General features: G+C 52.8%; 1 protein-coding gene across 1 annotated transcript in view; it reads right to left on the bottom strand.

Annotated features, from left to right (window-relative positions):
• Positions 1-2,686: 2,686 nt before the first annotated feature.
• Positions 2,687-18,108, bottom strand: part of ATOH8 (atonal bHLH transcription factor 8) — a 36,139-nt gene continuing 20,717 nt past the window's right edge. Inside the window, exon 3 of the mRNA XM_019443794.2 lies at positions 2,687-7,544. Within this exon, the coding sequence (XP_019299339.2) occupies positions 7,539-7,544 (6 nt within the window). The 3' untranslated portion in view covers positions 2,687-7,538. The remainder of the gene's footprint in view (positions 7,545-18,108) is intronic.

The following is an 18,108-nucleotide window of genomic DNA, read 5'->3' as shown; positions in this document are numbered from 1 at the left end:
CACTGAATTGTGACACTAAAAAGGGTTAAAATGACAAATATTATGCTACATATATTTTTCCACACTAAAAACATTTTTTTAATGTTTATTTTTCAGAGAGAGAGAGACAGAGCGCCAGCAGGGGAGGGGCAGAGAGGGAGGGAGACAGAGAATCTGAAGCAGGCTCCAGGCTCTGAGCTGTCAGCACAGAGCCTGATGCAGGGCTTGAACTCACAAACGAACTGTGAGCTCATGACCTGAGCTGAAGTCAGATGCTTAACTGACTGAGCTACCCAGGTGTCCCAGCATTTTTTTTAAAGAGAATAAGTGCTGAACTAAGTTGGAGAGGCGCTCGTTTCTCAAAGTTAAATGTTTTCCTCCTGCAGGACTTTTCAGAGGAGTATATTACGCTGAGGCTCCCAATGGAGAGGGCCATTGAACCCTTTGTTCTTAGAAGGCCCAGTCCTGTTCATCTTAGAGCTCTTCCCCAAATTACAAATTTGGCTTCCTTGACTGCCTCTCACACCTGAAAGAGGCACCAAAATCTTTTTCAAATCCGGGTTTTTATTTAGAAAATAAAGGTCAACATAGCTATCCCAAAGTGTGCCAAAAAACTTGGCTTTTGTTTTATTTTCTTCCCCAAAAATGGAGATTTCTTTCTTGGAACTTGGAAACATTTTGAGTTCTTTATTTAAAAAAAAAAAAAATTGTGTGTTGCATGCATGTATGTGTGTGGAAGAGGGAAATTCTCTAGAAACTTCTGGTGTGGAGCTGAAAATGAAACCCCAGAGGATGAATGCTTGTTGTCTGTGGGCCAGATGGCTTTGAAGGTGGTTTGGGGTATGGGGCTGGCACAGGGCTGAGTTCAGGGCTCTGTCTGCTTCCTGGGGGAAGGGCAGGCTTTGTCCTGTCCCCTGTTCCTGGTGGTGTCATCAGTCAGCTGTTTTAGGAGGGACAGGCTTCCCTTACAGGAAAGCCTGAAGGGAGAAATGTGGCTGCCCCAGGGCATGCATCCCTATGTATCTCTGCCCCAGAAGCAGGACCTTGGCTACTGCTCAGCTGAGGGTGGGTGAGAGCCCCAGCCAGCCGCCCTATTTGCTCGTGACCTTTCCATTGGACATATTTTACAGTCTCATGTTGTCTGGCCTGGGTTTGGTGGGGACCTGGGGTTGGTTAAGGGGGATATTAGATTGAAGAAAAAAGGCTGGATTCAAGCCCCAGCTGTGGGACAACTTAGGGTGAGTCACAGCCCAGAAATGTAGTGTCAGGGAGTGAAGCCAGAGGGGAAAATATTTATAACTGCCGGAAACATGATGAACCTGTCAAAAATATATGAAATCAGCTAAATAAATTGGGAAGAAAAAGGCAAGGCCTTGTTTGTTTTTTGTGTGTGAGTGTAAACATTTCTTTAAAAATCATCAAGAAAGAGAAAAATAATTCCTCTACATACAACTGCCATATGTGAGTGATGTTTGGGGGAAGTCGAGGAAATGTGGCTGTGTTCCCTGGAGCTGAAGCAGGTTAGAGAGACAGCATCAGCCATAGGAGGCAATTGGCAGAGAGATTATGAATTCACTGGACCCAAGAAGTCAAAGCTGAGATAACCATGGGGATATAAGGCCCCCGAGAATCCTCAGAGATCTGGAGCGATGCTGGCCTTCTGTGAAGACAGGATGGAGGTGGAGATGTTTTTATTTATATCTCAACAGGAGAGAGGAACCCTTAGGACCTAGGCCACTGCTGTTGGGTAAAGCAGGGTCCCTCTGGGTGCCCAGGTTCGGGACTGGGAGAACTCCAGTTCTGGGAGGAACCAGGGGGCCTAGGTGGATCTGACGCAGAGGAAAGTTAGATTGAAAAGGAACCGTTTCCACTGCAGCAAACACTAAGGTTCAGAAAGCATGTTGTTTCAGGGGCAGCCAGAGAAAAGGAACCTGGAATTTGGCCAGCACCCCGGGATGCCAAACTGGGGGTCATAGAGACTGGGGGGGACGTTGGAGACGCTGGAAGACAGCAGGGACCACTGGCCACAGATCTGTTGGGCAGCTAAGGAACCTGGACTTTGCCCCCGCGGAGATGGGCCCAGGGGAGGGACTTCAGAAATAAACCACTATCAGCCACAGCGGAGGAAGGGTCAGCCGGGAACAGATCAAAGACAGGCCAGCCAGGGGGCGCCACACAGCCCCATGAGCAATAGCGAAGGCAGGCCTTCTAACCTAGCCTCAGTCCGGTCTTCCTGGCGGTGCACCCAGCAGGCTGGTCTGAGGGTGTTCCTACCGAAACTTGCTCCAGGAAGGCAGAGAGAGCGCATCTCTTCGATTGATTAACAGTGACTGCCCAGAGCGCGGTCAGGAACTCCGACCGCAGAGCCCGGGAAGGAGAGCCACCGCTGATTGGTGATGTCTGAGGCAGGCGGTCAGGGGGTGTGGCAGCGCTCATTCATTCATCCACACCCGGTCCACAGCAGTTTACCTCCTCCGTGCCTGGCCCGTGTGCTCTGAAGCTGTCCTCTTCGCAGGGTCTCAAAAGGCTCAGCTGCAGAAAGAGCAAAAGGCCCCACAGCCCAGGCTCCACTCTGCTCTGGCCCTTCTCCCTTGGAGCCTCTTTGAGGTTTTGGAAAACGCCTGTGTCCCACTCTCTCGGGATCTTGAACAAATTAGCTGCGTGGTAGCTATTTGTGGAAGGAAGAAAGTAAATGCGGGAATCACCATATTTTCCACTTTTTTATTCATTTAACAAAGAAACCAATATATGCATTTTGCAAGGCCTTTTCGAGGATTTGGAGATGAATTAGACCCAATCTTTGCCTTCTAGGAATTCATACCTCATCTGGAGATTAGACATGTGCCCAAATATCTGTAAAACCAGGTCGTTATTTATAAATACAAGTTCCTTGGGGGTGCCCGGCTTCAGGAAGGCAAACAGAGCTTGTCTGGGGTCTGGGGTATCAGAGGGGAGGAGTGTGCCAAGGTGAGAACCAGGATGGGGTTTGGGGGGGGGCGGTAGCAAAGGAAAAGCCAGCTGCCCTTCCTCTGGCCCCCCACCCCCACCCCACCTCCCAGGCAGGTCCCCTCCATGCCTCCCTGTGCTCCTGGAGCCTGGAAACAACACAGCTGTGCAGGATTGGCGGCAGCAAGAGGTGGGAGTGACAATGGCATTACAAGTCCCCTTGAAGGAAACACTTGGAGATGTCCAAGTCTTGCTCTGAGAAGGCCAGACTGTCACTGGGCTACTGGTGATGACTACGTTGCTGCTCAGAAGACAGCACGGACAGAGGGAGGCAAGTGCATTGCCAGCTCCGGCCTCCCAGCTGGCCTACCATGGCTGACCACAGCACAGCACTTGCCCACATCTCCGCCCTGGATCACGGGCATGAGGGGCTCTGTGGGTTCCTCCAGCTCCCAGCACAGTCCCTGCATGCTGTTACCTGTTCTGGCCCCTGGGACCTGCAGGGTCTCCTCGCAGGCTGGTGAGAAAGGGGAGAGGGGTGATGGTGGGTCGGAGAAAAAAGGACAGCCCAGGGCCTTGGAGGACTCAGGTTGGTAGAGGGAGGATAGGAGGATGTCTCAGGCCAGAGTGATGGTGATGGGGACAGGAAGGAGTCACTGTGTGGGGAGACGGAATTCACCTGGGGCCCTGGCCCAGCTGTGAGCCCAGAAAGGGGCCCAGGGACTCATGGACCGCCCTTCCCAGAACTTAAGCCTCTCTTCTGGGATGATGTGGGGCCGGAACCAGGAAGCAGTGCAGCTGATGTGCACAGAGTTTTTGAAGTTTTATAAAGCTGGGTGGAGCTGGGAACTCCGAGTCCTGGAGCAGTTCTTTGTGGTTTGTGTCCTGCGGAGAGCAGGAAGCATGCATGCTGCAGGAACCAGGCAGGCACTCAGAGGTACACACACAGACATATGTGTCACTCGCAGGTCCCCTGGGTCCCTCAGTGGCTGGTGATTGATGAGCCATCACCGGCACGTGGGCTCAGGACGCAGAGCAAACAACAAAGCAGGAGGCTGTGCCGCAAACAAACCTGCAGGGCTCTGTGATCACAAACCCTCCGCTGGACTGGGACGTGAGGGGGGTGGCTCTTCATAATTTTTATCCTGTCGAGGGTCTTCTTGCCTGGCTGCTTCCATAAAATGGCCTGAAAGGCTGCCAGTGAAATTGGCAATCTCAATCTACCTCAAATGGATCGCCCTTCCCTCGGAATATCTGCAAGCGTGTATACAGGTGTGCATGTGTATGCAAGGAGTGTACATTTGTGTGTGTGTGTGTGTGTGTGTGTGTGTATGTATGCACAAACACAAGCGGCTGTGCTGGGGGAGAACCATGAAAAAGAAAGAAAAAGAAAGAAAAGCATGAACTTTCAATCATTCACACACATATGTGCACGCATGTGCACACAGAGCTATACACACACACCCACGTCCACCCATCCACATTTTTGGCCCGGCCTGTATCCCACATCAGTGATTCTAAATCACTTTTTTGTCAGAAACCTGAGCCCACTTAAACCAGTAGCTCTCAATCTTGCCAGCACTTTGGAATCACTTAGGGAGCTTTTAAAAATCCCAGTGCCAGGGACGCTTGGGTGGCTCAGTTGGTTGAGCGCCGACTTTGGCTCAGGTCATGATCTCACGGTTCATGGGTTCAAGCTCTGTGTTGGGCTCTGTGCTGACAGCTCAGAGCCTGGAGCGTGCTTTGGATTCTGTGTCTCCCTCTCTCTCTGCCCCTACCTCTCTCTCTCTCTCTCAAAATTAAACATAAAAAAATCCCAATGCCCAAGTCACACTCCAGACCAATACATCGGAGTTTCTGGAGATGGGACTTTGGCATAAATACTTCATATCAATAATCATAATCTCCTTAGGTGATTCCAGTGTCCCACCAGGGCTATGTATTCCTATGCACAGAAAGCCCTTCTCCCATTCTTCTGCACAGAGAAAACTTCTGTTCATCCTTCAAGACCCAACTCCCAAGGCCTCTTTGGAGGAATTGCCTGAAATTCCCAACAACATCTTAGTCATCTGACTGTATCATAATTATTTGCTTATCTGCCTGCAGGTCCATGAGCTCCGTGAAGACAGGTGCTGTGTGAGATCCATTCCTCTATTGTGAACACCCAGCTTAATGTCTGATATGCAGCTAATGACCAATAGATGCTTCAGAACGAAAGGGAAGTATGTTACAAAGGCCAGGAATAAGAGAGGGGTGGGAGTGGAGGCCACGGGTTGTTTCTGGGTGGTAAGGCCATGGGGTCTGGTCCCCTGGTGGCAGGATGAGGGTACCTCCCCACCTTTTAGTAACAGAAAGGGTCCTCTTATGTCAATAAGTTTCATGCTGTTTGGTCCACATTTCCTGCTTCCCTAGGAAGTGTCACCAGCGATACTCAGAAAGTCAGGGAGACAAGTGAGTGGGGATATGCCTTGTGCCTGGAGCCCTAGGTGACCAACCTTTTTTTTTTTTAATGTTTATTTTGAGAAAGAGTGGAAAGGGGCAGTGGGGGGGGGGGGCGGAGAGAGAGAATCCCAAGCAGGCTCCATGCTGTCAGTGCTGAGCCTAACGCAGAGCTTGATCTCCCCACCATGAGATCATGACCTGAGCTGAAATCCAGAGCTGGATGCTCAATCGACTGAGCCACCTGGGCACCCCAGTGACCATCCCCTTGTAGCCCCCATCCCAAGCCCATTCTGTCTTGCAGGGCACCTTTGCTCTGAGGAGTGCTCTGAGCAGTCTGGGTCCCCTACTTCTGTCCCAGATCCAGGACCTGTCCAACAACCTGGTTCTTGGCAAAGGGCCATGCCTGGGAAACACTAGTGCAGGGGGAGGAGGCTCCTGTCAGTCAGCTGCACCTGCAGACATTCAGGACCCGGTCCAGGATCCGAGGGAGCAGACAGAGACAGCGTGGCTGGGCTGAACCAAGGGACAAATGTGCACCCTGCAGGAGCATAGCTCCTTTCCTCATCACCTCCCATCTCCCTGGGCAGCCCTGCCCTTGAGAGTCCTCTCCCCATTCTTATCTTATGACCTCTTCCCCACCCCCAAATGCCCACTGAGGTGAAGTGATGTGACAAGGCCACACAAAGACTTTGGGCTGGGACTGGACTATGGGGACAGAAAGGGGGTAAGAGCACAGGATGTGGCGTGAGATCACCCTGATTTGGGGGCCAGATCCATCACTGTCTCCTTGGGGCCTTATTTCTTCATCTGTAAAATGGGATTAAAATGACAGTTCCCACCTCATAAACTCGTGGAATGGATTAAGTGAGGTATGAAATGGAAAGAGCTCCTCACATGTTTCTGACCAGGCCTCCTGGTCACTAGTCCAGATTTGAGGTCATGGTGAGGGCTCCCTACACCCTGACACACGCACACACACACACACACACACACACTCACATGCTCAACTTCTAGGCCGACACCAGCCTCTCCCCTCCTCCCACAACTCCCCCTTAACTGACCAGCCAAAGTCCTGGTCGCCCACAGAGTCCATTCAACACGAGCAAGTGTTTTCTTTACATGTTTGGGCTTTTACTTCAATTTGAAGCAGATGGTTGAGCACAGATGTGAACAGCTTTGGCCTTTTGAGCACAAGGAAGGAATAGGCCTTGGCTTTGAACATGCCCCTCGCCACCGTACTGGCCCATTTCCCTGGTCCCTTCCTTCCCTCTGCCCACCCCTTGCATAACCGGGAACAGACTACTGGCCTTCATGCAGGGCACCATCTTGTTTTCCCAGCCAGGAGGGTGGGCCATGGGCAAGGAGTGGCTGGCTGGGCTGGCTGGGGAGCAAAGACCTTTTAGGCTGGTCACCTTGGGGGACAAGACCCTGGGGTGGGGTACGGGGTGGTCAAATTGGTTTCTTTTCCCCCTTACTCCCTTGCCATGATGCTCAGGGCCCAAGAAGCCTGGACCAGAACACTGACAATCAGGGTCAGAGGCCTAGGCAGCCAGTGGGAAGGAGAGAAGAGGGCCAGGATCTCACATCCCACTCCATATAAGCACCCCCAGCCCCTTCTCACAGCCCCCAGAAGGCTTATCTTATACCCAACCAGCTCAGGACCCAGCGTAGAAAGAGAGTGCCAGGTCAAAAGGTTGAGTGCTTCCAATGGTCACCAAATGTCCATCCCTTCCATGAGTTTCCTGTGGGATCGCTGACTCGTCTTTGGCTTGAGATGGAACTCGGGCAACAGGAGGAGCAAAAGTCCTAGAGCAATGGGGTGGCTTTTTGCCATGGGGTTTTGTCACCACCATTTCTTCAGTGTCTCTGTGGAATCTTTGGCAACGAATTTCTGCAGCCAGACAGGGGCCTCAGGCCCTGGGCAAGGGGGAGGCTTTGCTCTCCCCTCCCCACCAGGCCGAGGGCAAAGTGCAGAGTCACCGGAGTGGCTGAGGGGGGACAGGAGGGCAAGAGGGAGGCAGGTGTGCCCCTGCCCCACCCTGAGAGGCAGTGGTCTGAGCATCTGGTGGAATCCTGGAGAAGACAAGGCTGGACTTGGAGAGCTCACCTTCTCCTCGGGCTTGACCAGAACGAGGGCCCACGGAAGCATCCTTGGTCTAGACCGGGGCCAGTCACTCCTGAAAGAAACAACCAACCATCAGAAAAACTTGACTCTCCTGACTCTTTCCTAAAGGCCAGCTGATCCCAGGAGCTGGCACCCCAGCACCTCCTCTCTCTTGATCCTTGCTGGCTCCTGCCCCGGGAGGGACCTGTGTGGCTCAGGCAGGGGACTGCATCCTGAGGGGTTCAGTAAGTGATGGAGCCAGCATCTGGACCCAGAACTGGCTGCCTCCAGAGCCCACACTGTCCCCTTACTCCTCACTCTGCATTTCAGAGCCATTGCTGACTTGGCCGCTTTGGGGATATGGGCAGGGCTGCAGGGGCTAGAGGGGGACTCAGGGACACCTGGTGCTGATAACACAGTCCTCCGGGTCACACCTCTGAGGCATGTGAGTCAGGTCTGCCCCCCCCCCCCACAGGAATGACCACCTGCAGCCCCTTTTCCCTACGCTGTTCAGACAAGAGCACTATGCCAGGAGTCCAGGGGCCTCCTCTAGGTGCTGTCCATCCACCCCACCAGGTGGGTGACCTGAGACAAATCACTTAACTCCTCTGGGCCTCAGTGTTCTCCTGACACAGCTAGAGCAGGTCAATAATTTTCAAACTTTCTTTTAAGCAGCAGAAGTGAAGTCTAACCCGTGAAACCCTAACACAGAAAACAGATAAACATGGTCTGGTGTGTTTGCAGCAGCAGGGTAGGGAGGACACAGGGAGAGGGGGTCACAGGGTGTATTCCCTCCAACGGAGGCCTGGGACATCTCTGAGAACCTAGGGTGCGCAGGAGCCTAGTTTGAAAACCACTAGGTTGCACCGTCGTGTGCGTCTCGCAGTCCTGACCTTTGGAACCCTCACTCTGGCACCTGAACCTGGTGTCGCTCATGAGAAAACTGACCGCAGGGTGTGACTTGCTACCAGGGACAGGAGACAGGGAAAGGTCACAGGGGCTGCTGGGACTTCAGGTTCTGGGGGAGGTCTGCGAGGCCTCCAAGTCTACCCAAACACACCAAAGAGCAACAGCAGTGCCCTAAGCTGGCACAGCACACTCCTACGAAAGCAGCTCCAAATACCGCTTCTCTGGGATTCTTGCAACAACCCTGAACAAACAGCTAAGTACTCGTTTTTGAAGCAAAACATCTGTCAGGCACCTCCACCATGCCAGGGGGGCTTTCTCCGCACCCTCATCTCAGAGGTGAGCCATCGCCGGTGGAGAGGGGGCGCTGGAAGCTGGCGGCCATCAGGATTCGAATGCGGATCGACAATGTTTGTTCTACCACAGAGAAGCTGCTTCTGCTGAACCGGAGGCTTGGGGAGCCGGGATGGGGCCAAACCACAGCCTGGAGGGCCTGCCAACCACAGGCCCCGGTGAGCCTCGCAGGCCTGGGGCGCCGGGCTTGGCCAGCAGCCAGGGTGTGAGGCTGGGGTAAGGCTGGAAGTGGGGTCCGAGGAGGGCGAGAGCTGGGCCAGGAGGAGGGGGCGTCCCCTAGCTAACAGAGGCTGAGAAGGGAGAAAGGAAAGAAGAGGGAGCATCTTGATGGGGTGAGTCCCGGCTCACATCCTCTGAGCCCACAGTGCGGTGCGTGGCTGGCCCCAGCAGGAATCTGCTTTTTGTTACCGAGTCTGAGGAGGAGGATTAAGAGGCGGAAAGGAAACCCGTGGGGATGGCACAGGGTCTGTGGTCCACGGGGTGATTTACAGCCCGCGTCAGCCAGTCGCTGGCTGCCTGGGCGGGCCCTGCGGAGAAGGGCCCAGAGTTCCTCTCTGTCCAGCCGGCCTGCGGTCTGGGGGTTCGGCGCAGAAGGCTGGCTGGGCAGGCGGGCCGGAGCTGTCCCACTGGCTACTCGGTCAAGGCGCCAGGGCCCTGCCCGGGCTCGCTATTGGCCTTCAGGCCCTGCGGAAGCCATGACTACCACCCAAGAGCAAGGGAGCCAGGTTCTTCTCACCAAAGCCTGACCTTCAGTTCTTGCTCCCACCCTTTCCCTGGTGTCTACACTGGACCTGTGTTCCCACCGCCCACCTCGGTACAGGAATCCCAGCACACATATCATCCATACGTGGAAGTCTTATGTCAAATGGGGCATGGTGGGAAGAACACCAGGAGGCCTTGGGTGCCAGGACCTCCTCTGTGATTAACCAGCTTTGTGACTTTGGGGAACTCACTCTCCCTCTCTGTGCTTAATTCCTTCACTTGTACAGCACACACATGGATTTGCACTCCCCCCAAAGGGTATGAACATTAGGCAGGTGAGGTTATCCCATCTGGGAGTCTGGGAAACATTTTAGACCTTGACCCCACCTTGGAAAGTCACTACCTATATTAGCGTATTAAAGGACTGAAAAGTCCTGCAATGAAGAAATTCACAAGACTTTATTTACTCGTTGTTTTCTGAACTCCTATGATCCTGTGATCACAACTGCACCCTGAGTCAATCTGTGGCCCTTCCCTCTAGGTGCCTCCCAGAAGCAGCACTCGGCCACATCAAGTATCTGCTTCCTTCCTGCCTACCAGCTGGCCCAGTCTCTCAGTGCCCCAACTCAAATGTCCCAGTGGAGGCAGCTGGTGGTCCAGCCTCAATCAGATTTCCTCCACAGATCAGCTGTGGCTGAGGGGTTAGGAGACAAACCCATGGATGCCCCTTCAGAAGGGGCAGGGTGTATGCGTGTGTGTATTAATTACAGGCACATAATTACAAATGCGACAGAGAGGGCTGGCAAATACCCCCAACTTTGGCAACCGTACTACAGACCCCTTCTCATGAAACTGGTGTCAACATCCTATGTCACCTCATATAGAAGCACAGCCTGAGAGGGCCTCCCGAACCCCATCCAGCTCTGGGATTTATAGGTGGTGTTTCCTCTTTGGGCCAAGGCTCTGGGTACAGAGGGGAAAGGCTCTTGGCTCACTGCTCACAGAAGTCTCCTACATCCCAGCCCCTTACCACAGAAGATGCCCTTTAAACAGGTTCTGCAGTGAAAATAAACTTTGAACACAACTAGGCAAGATGGCCTCCCAGGTCCCTTTCCGCGGCCTGACATGCTGAGTCCGATGGAGGCGATTTGGTCAGAGTGGCAAAGTGGCTGAGTCTATCACATTTAGAAATCATTTTTTTTTAATCTGTTCATTTGTGGTCAGAACATCATTGTGGTCAGAACATCAGCTCCACAAGGACAGGGACATGGTCTGTTTTGTTCCCTGACGTAGCCCGAGAGCCTAGAACAGTCTGGACACATACTAGCATCTTGATAAATATTTGTTGAACACGTGAATAAATATTTCCAGTCACAGGCTTTTTATTCACCATAGCTTTTATATACCATGGAGTATGTTTCCTGTTTCAAATGTAACTTCGCATTTTTGAAAATACGCCTATGCTTTAGGGAAACTTGGGGTAATTGTTGTGAATCCTGAAACAATTCTGCATCTTTTTTTGCTTTTGTTCACCTCCAGTTTCTTATTCTGACTCTGTCCTCTGCTTACCAAGTCTGTCTCTGGCTTTAGGTGGATTGGTTTCCTCTTTTGATCACTTCTGTGTATTGCAGGGCAATTTTACCATTTTAGGGGCATTTAAAAATGACTGTGTCTGCTTTCTAAGGTATTTTACCTTTTAAATTCATTTTCAGTCCATGTTATCTACTTAACCATTTTTCATTATTTTTAAATTATACATTTTTTTTTTTTAACATTTTAGCAATTTGGATACAGCCTTCCACATGCAGAAAAAGACATCTAGTGAAACGGAAATCCCTATTTTTTTTTTTTTTTGCATTAGTTTGTCCTAAAAAGAATAGTCAGGTTTCAGATGTTAGTTTAAAACAAAAACACGAGGGGCGCCTGGCTGGCTCAGTTGGTTGGTTGAGCGTCCGACTTTGGCTCAGGTCATGATCTCACAGTTCATGAGTTCGAGCCCTGTGTCAGGCCCTGTGCTACTGGCTCAGAGCCTGGAGCTTGCTTTGGACTCTGTGTCTCCCTCTCTCCCTGTCCCGCTCCTGATCGCACTGTCTCTCTCTCTCTCTCAAATGAATAAACATTTTTTAAAAATTTTTAAAAAATATGAAAGACAAACAGAGAGGACATGGGAAAAGTATTTTTCAAGACCCATGCTATTAGGTATTATTTTTTCTTTCACTTTTAAGTACACCCACGTTTGGGCTGGGAAGGGGGTTCTGTGTTTGGTTCTAAACGCAGAACATTGGGGCTCACCTTGGCCCCAAAGTCAGCAGGCTATGGGGCTCTGGGCAAGTGAGTTAACCTCTCTATGCCTCAGTTTCCTCATCTTTATAGTGAACCTAGTAACAGTACTCACCTTCCAGTTGCCAAGAATCAATGAGACAATGGAGCGTTGCCCCCCACCCCCAAGCAGGGCCTGGCACACAGTGGGAACACTGGAAGGTGCTGGCTCACATTCCTGGAAAAAGCTGGGTCCTCGGTTTGACTAATGGGTGTTTAGAAACATAAAAAGGCATCACAGGCTGAAAAGTCTCAAAGTAAGTTTATGTCATCTTGACCAATTTGCTTTCAATGGATTGTTTTTAAAAATGTAGACACAACTTCTAAAATCACATAAGGCATGTCTCTTGCCTCATGAATGGATAACCAAAGTGTGGTGTATCCATGCCAGGGAATATTATTCAGCCACAAAAAGAAATGAAGCTCCAACACATTTCCAGACCATGGATGAACCCTGAGAGGAGTACGCTGAGTGAAAGAAGCCAGGCACCGAAGACCATGTGTCACAGGATTCCATTTACACGAACTGTCCAGAATGGGAAAATCCACAGAGTAGGCTAGGACTGAGGGACAGTGAAGACCGTGGGGTAGGAAGAAATAGTAAAGCATACAGGGTATTTTTTTTTTTTTTTTTTTGCCTGATACAAAAGTTCTAAAATTGTGGTAATGGCTGCACATAGGTGTGAAAATACTAAAAACCACTGAAGTGGACACATTTTTTTTTTAAGTAATTTTTTTTGTTGTTAAATTTATTTATTTATTTTGAGAGAGAGAGAGAGCATGCGAGCGTGCACACAAAGCAGGGGAGGGGCAGAGAGAGAGGGAAAGAGAGAGAATCCCAAGCAGGCTCCGCACCATCAGCACAGAGCCTGATGTGGGGCTCAAACTCCCAACTGTGAGATCATGACCTGAGCCAAAAGCAAGGGTGGGACGCTTAACCAACTGAGCCACCCACGCGACCCTGAAGTGGACACTTTAAACAGGTGAACTATATACGATCTCAATAAAGCAGTTAAGTTTTTAAAAACATTACACAGGTAGGACATGTTAATTATAGAAAAACTAGAAAATACAGAAGAGTGAACAGAAGAAACAACATTTCAATCACCTCAGTCTCCCCACTAGGAGCAAACCACTGATAGCCTTGGGTGACTTATTGTTCCATATATTTTTATGCTCAGACCTACCTGTATAGTATTTTTTTTTGTTTGTCTGGGTGTTTATTTGTTTACTTGTATTTTAAAATTTTTATTATTTAAGTATGCTTGGCACCTATATAGCAGTTTATGAAAGTGGAGTTATGTTGTGTAACTGCTGGTGTTTGTGTTTTCTCCAACACCCCAGCCTGTACACCTTTGCATTTGGCAGATGTGTTTTCACATCTCCACGGGCCAGGCTGTGCTGAGGTTATTCTGGGCACAAGCACAGGCCTGGGCTTCTGGCCTCCCAACTTCCCAGGGAACTGGAAGCAGGTATGGACCAGCCCACCCCCAGCGCCTCCCGCCCCGCCTGGCCTGGGCGCCAGGGGTGACAGGCAGGAAATTTATGAGCAGTTGGAGTTGGCTGCTATTTTCTGAGGGCGGGAACATGGTGTGAATCAAGGATCCCACTGTGTCCGGGCTGGGAGGGCCCTCTGAAGTCCCAGCCATCTAAGATTTGCAAAGTTACGGCCAGACCCCCTTGTGGGCCAGGAGAATCCGCCTGGGGACCATGAATTGGGAGAATTCATTCACTCATCAAAGATGTACTCAGTCCCTACTGGGTGCCAGCTCTGTGACAGGCACGGGGTTAGAGTCCCTGCCCTGGGGCAGCTGACGATGTAACTCCAGGGTGAGACTGAAAACCACTGCTGCTGGTACATGCCATTGATTCGCCCGGTCCCCCTTGTGTTCGCTCCTCACTAGAGGAGCGGCTGAGGTGGCCAGGGGCTCTAGGCTAGTGTGCAGACAGTTGCCTGGGCAGCTAAGAGGCTCCCCTGCCCTGCGGGCCCCAGCCCCCCAGGTGGGAGCATGGGTGGGTCCAGCAGTCTAAGCCCCCCATTGACTGAGGCCAGTGGAGACGACCAAACTTCAGTCAGTCAGTGACATACAGAAGAACTGTCCTACCGGGAAGAATGAACCCCCTCATCAGACAACGTTGAGGATGAGAGCAGGTAACCCTGGGGCCCCCTCCTGTGCTAAGACGCCAGCCGCAGAACCGGATCCAGGTATGCTGGGCAAGCATTGGGAGAGCACAGTCCACACACCCCACGCTGCCCTCAAGCTTTACTTGGAGTTACTCCCGCCGGCTGGACCATAAACTCCAGGAGGGCGGGGTTTTGTGGCTGGGTCCCTGCTGTCTCCCGGTCCAGGATAATCGGGGCTAACTCGAGTCCAGTCTCTTCACCCCCCAGGCCCCACCTCCACTGCAGGCTGAGAAAAACGTGCCTCTCCTCTGCACTCCCGAGGCACTGTATGTGGACTCCCACACCCCTCCATGCCACGAATTATTGTTGGTACGATTGCCATCATCATCCCCTCGCTCACCCCACATACCTCGACTGCGAGCTCCCGAGGGAAGGAGGGGGTCGCGTCGTCCTGTCCACCGCTGTCCTCCCAGGCCTAAGGCCAGAAGTGAGTGAATCGGCGCTCAGAGCTACCATCTACTGCCTCGTGCCGGGCACCACGCTGCCCTCCTTTGCATGTGCTGTCTTACACACTCCCTGGGAGGTGGCCATCTCTGCTCCCATTTTGCAGATGAGGAAATGGAGGCCGGTCCGGTTTCCTGACTGGCCTGGGTCACGCTGCTAAGATGCAGCAGAGCAAGGCAGACCCCCTGACCTCTGGACAGCTCAGCTTCTTCACTGCAAAGCGGGCTGGTGAGTCCCCAAGCCATCCACCCAGCTGCCACCTTCCTTGGTTCTAAGAAAATCTCTGTCTTTGTCCTTTGAGCCTAAGGGAAAGGTGGCTGGCAGTGGGAGGCCTGGCATTCCCAGAGCCAGGGCCAGAACCCAGAAGGAGCCCACTGAGCCTGCAGGGGATGGCCAGGGAGAGCCGCGGCCCCCGCCACGCTGACGCCTTCTTGGGCTACAGGCCGCTCTCTCTGGCTGCCAGTCTCTCACTTTCTTTCTCCATGTTTTGCCTATGTGTCTCTGTGCCAACTTTCTCTTGGCCTCTCCTTTGTTTATATCTCCCCGTCCATCAGCCTGTCTGTCTTTCTTGGCCCCCACCCCACCCCACCCAGAGCACAGAGCACTGGGAGGGTCGAGCTGGCCCGAGAGAGGCCTGAGGCCCAGCTGCTGCAGCTTCCCATCTGCTTCCCATTCTGTGATGTTGTCCAGCCAATTCCACTCGGCTACACACTGCTCTTCCAGACCCCAGGAGCTCAAGGAGCCCGTGACCTTGCCCCACAGCCAGGGGAGGCACTCAGGCTGGAGGGGAGCAGACAGCTGGGCAGACAGGTGGCCCAGCCAGGTGAGGAAGGCCCTGCTCCCTGGCAGCTTCCCGGTGGGCCCTGACCCATGCCCCTCACCCCACCCCCACCCCCACCCCCGCTATGCACATACACACACACACACACCTAACCGCAGTGCTGACAGATCCCTGTCAGACCTGCTTCTTCCCCAGCTGGGGATCGCTGGCCATCACTGCCCTGCATCTTTCAGTGCCTCCCCCCCTGATCCTTACTGCAACTGACAGCAGGGGTGATGGGGAACCAAGCAGACAAGCCAATTCACGCCCAAATGCTGGCCAGCGCGCCTTTGCAAAGATCACGATGTATCTCTCCAGGAGACCTCCAGGAAGGAGTCTAGCTGTGGATATTTCAGGACCAGCGGGGCAATAACATGTGGTCATGGAGCCCCTGGAGAGCCCAAACAATCAAACGACTTCCACAAAAACAGCGTGCAAATGCAGTTTTAAGGTGAGAAAAACACCACCCCTACGCCTTCTCATCATCCCTGGGCCTCTCACAGCCAGATTCCGGAGGCACGGTGGGGGACATCTTTGATCAGGGCTCTTTACTCACTGCCACCCTGTCCATCAGTGACACCACAAAAGTAGCTCCCAGCCGCATAAGGGAAAGGCCGAGACTGGACAAGAAACGATTATTTTACCCACACGCGTGTGCACACGCACACCTACTGACAGGCAACACGGCGCGGTGGCTGAATGTGCCAGCCGTGGCACCACACGGCCTCTGTTTGAATTCTGACTTCCTCATTCTACCAGCTGTGTGACCTTGGGCACGTTCCTTAACCTCTCTGTACCTCAGTTTCTTCACCTATAAAATGGTAATAATAGTAATCTACCGCAGGAGGTTGTAGGGAGGACTCAAGAGCACAGTGGCGGCCCCGCGAAGCACCCGGCCCCTAGACAGTCACGTGCCAGAGCACACGTGTGTGCATCTGTGTCTCCCTTCCATTGGCCCGTTAGCTCCTCAAGGCAGGACTGTGTCTCCACCTCAGACTGCCAGGGTCCCACCCAGTACTGGGCACAAAGGAGCTGCCTATTAGATCCTGGGGAGGACAACTGGAAACCCCTCCTTTCCTATGGCTTCCACTCGTCCGTTCTTTCGGCAAACATCTACGGAGCGTTTAGACCATGCCAGGCTCCCTTTGAGGCACTGGGGATGCTGCAAACAGCAAAACAGACACGGAGCCCTGCCCTCCCCGCACTGACATCCTAGAACCAGCTCTTGCACAGAAGCAGACTTCCCCAGAGAAAGGAAGCCTCGTGTTTTCTGTGCCAAAACAGCTTGGACAGGTCCTTTCCTAATAATTGATGCACTTCCCTGCATTCTCAGCCCGACGTTACTGGATGTACTTTAGCTTCCTCTTGACAACCCAAGGTCAAGCCCAGAAACATCGGGCCAGAGAAGACTCCACAGGTCCTCGAGGCTTCGGGGGCCCTTTACCCAGACACTAAATGGCTCCAAGCCTCTTGGCTCTTCTGAGCCTCTGGCACTGCTCTCTTTGTTTTTCTGTTTCCTCCCACACCATCAGGCCGCTGGCCGTGACTCTGGGCGCTGTCCCTGCACCTGCTCCAGGTTACCACTTCAATAGGTTATTTCTGCTCAGCTGCTCTGATCTGAGACACCGGGGAGTCCAGCCTGTCAGAACTATGCACAGATTAAGGGCCGTGGGCTCTGAAGACGGCCCCTCCAGGGCTCCCCTATGAGCTTTTATGCTTGGCCCTTGTGTCATTTAGCCCTGCCCTCCAAGGGGTGGGGTCTTTGTTTGTTTTGTTCTCCAACGTGACCCGGCACCCAGAACAATGTCTGACGCACAGTGGACATTCCAAAGTATTTATTCTTAAACAAATGTGCAGGACCCTCATGCTTTCTTCATCTTTTACTGCTCCTGTTAACTCAAGAGACTGAACAAGTAAGAATCACTGTGTGGATAGGCTGAGGGGGTGAGTGGGCCAAAGTGGGCCAACCTTTGCCAGTAACCACTCTGGCCGCCCACCCATGTCCCATGTGTGTGTGCAGGTGGGGCTGCGGGGGGCAGGAGAGCACCACTGCCACGGACTGGGTGGGGTGATTCTCAGCAACACCTCTACCCACCTGGACGGGAAGTCAACCTACCATGTAGGAGGCCCCCCATCTGATCCTGACAGACGGTGCCTAGAGACCGACCCAGCGGGACACCCGTGCGTGTGTGTGTGTGTGCGCAGGATGGACGGGGTGTCTGCGCGGCAATGCAATCAAGTCCTCTGTGGCCAGCCCAGTCTGATATCCATTCTCTAAATCACTGGGTGGGGAGGGGACACTGGGGCCCCTCTGCCCAGTGCCCTGATGGACGTGGAACCTCTCTGACCACACAGCATTTCCAGCTGACAAAGCCCTTTCTCAGCCATTGTTTCCTTGAAGCCGGCTCACCTGTGGCCATTTCCATCCGTGTTTTAGGAGGAGCAGAGCATAGAGAAGGCAAGACCCTGAGGTCACAAAGCCCATGAGTGGCTGGGCTGAGACTCAGACCCACATCTCCCAGTCCTGGGCCTTTCACTGCCAGACACTCTCTGCAGCTCATACCCACCTTGGGAGCAGCAGAGGACAGAGATGGTCTAGATTCAGGAGCACCTGTGTCATGGGGCTGAGGAGCCTGCCTTACCCCACCTGGCCTGCCCAGCTGTGTGACCTGGGTGACTTCACCTCTGGGTCCCAGCCTCCCCATCTAGCTGCCATGGTTAGAAATATGTGTCTCGGGGAGGTCTGGGTGGCTCAGTCAGTTAGGCATCCGACTTTGGCTCAAGTCATGATCTCGCGGGTTGGTGAGTTTGAGCCCCACATCATGCTCTCTGCTGTGGGCGCAGAGCCCGCTGCAGATCCTCTGTTTCCTTGTCGCTGTCCCTCCCCCACTCTCTTGGAAGGAAGGA

Source organism: Panthera pardus, unplaced genomic scaffold (genome assembly GCF_024362965.1).
Source record: "Panthera pardus isolate Hobbes unplaced genomic scaffold, ASM2436296v1 HiC_scaffold_26, whole genome shotgun sequence".
Lineage (NCBI taxonomy): Eukaryota > Metazoa > Chordata > Mammalia > Carnivora > Felidae > Panthera > Panthera pardus.
The sequence above is the reverse complement of the archived record's forward strand: the minus strand, read 5'-3'. Positions and strand labels throughout refer to the sequence as shown.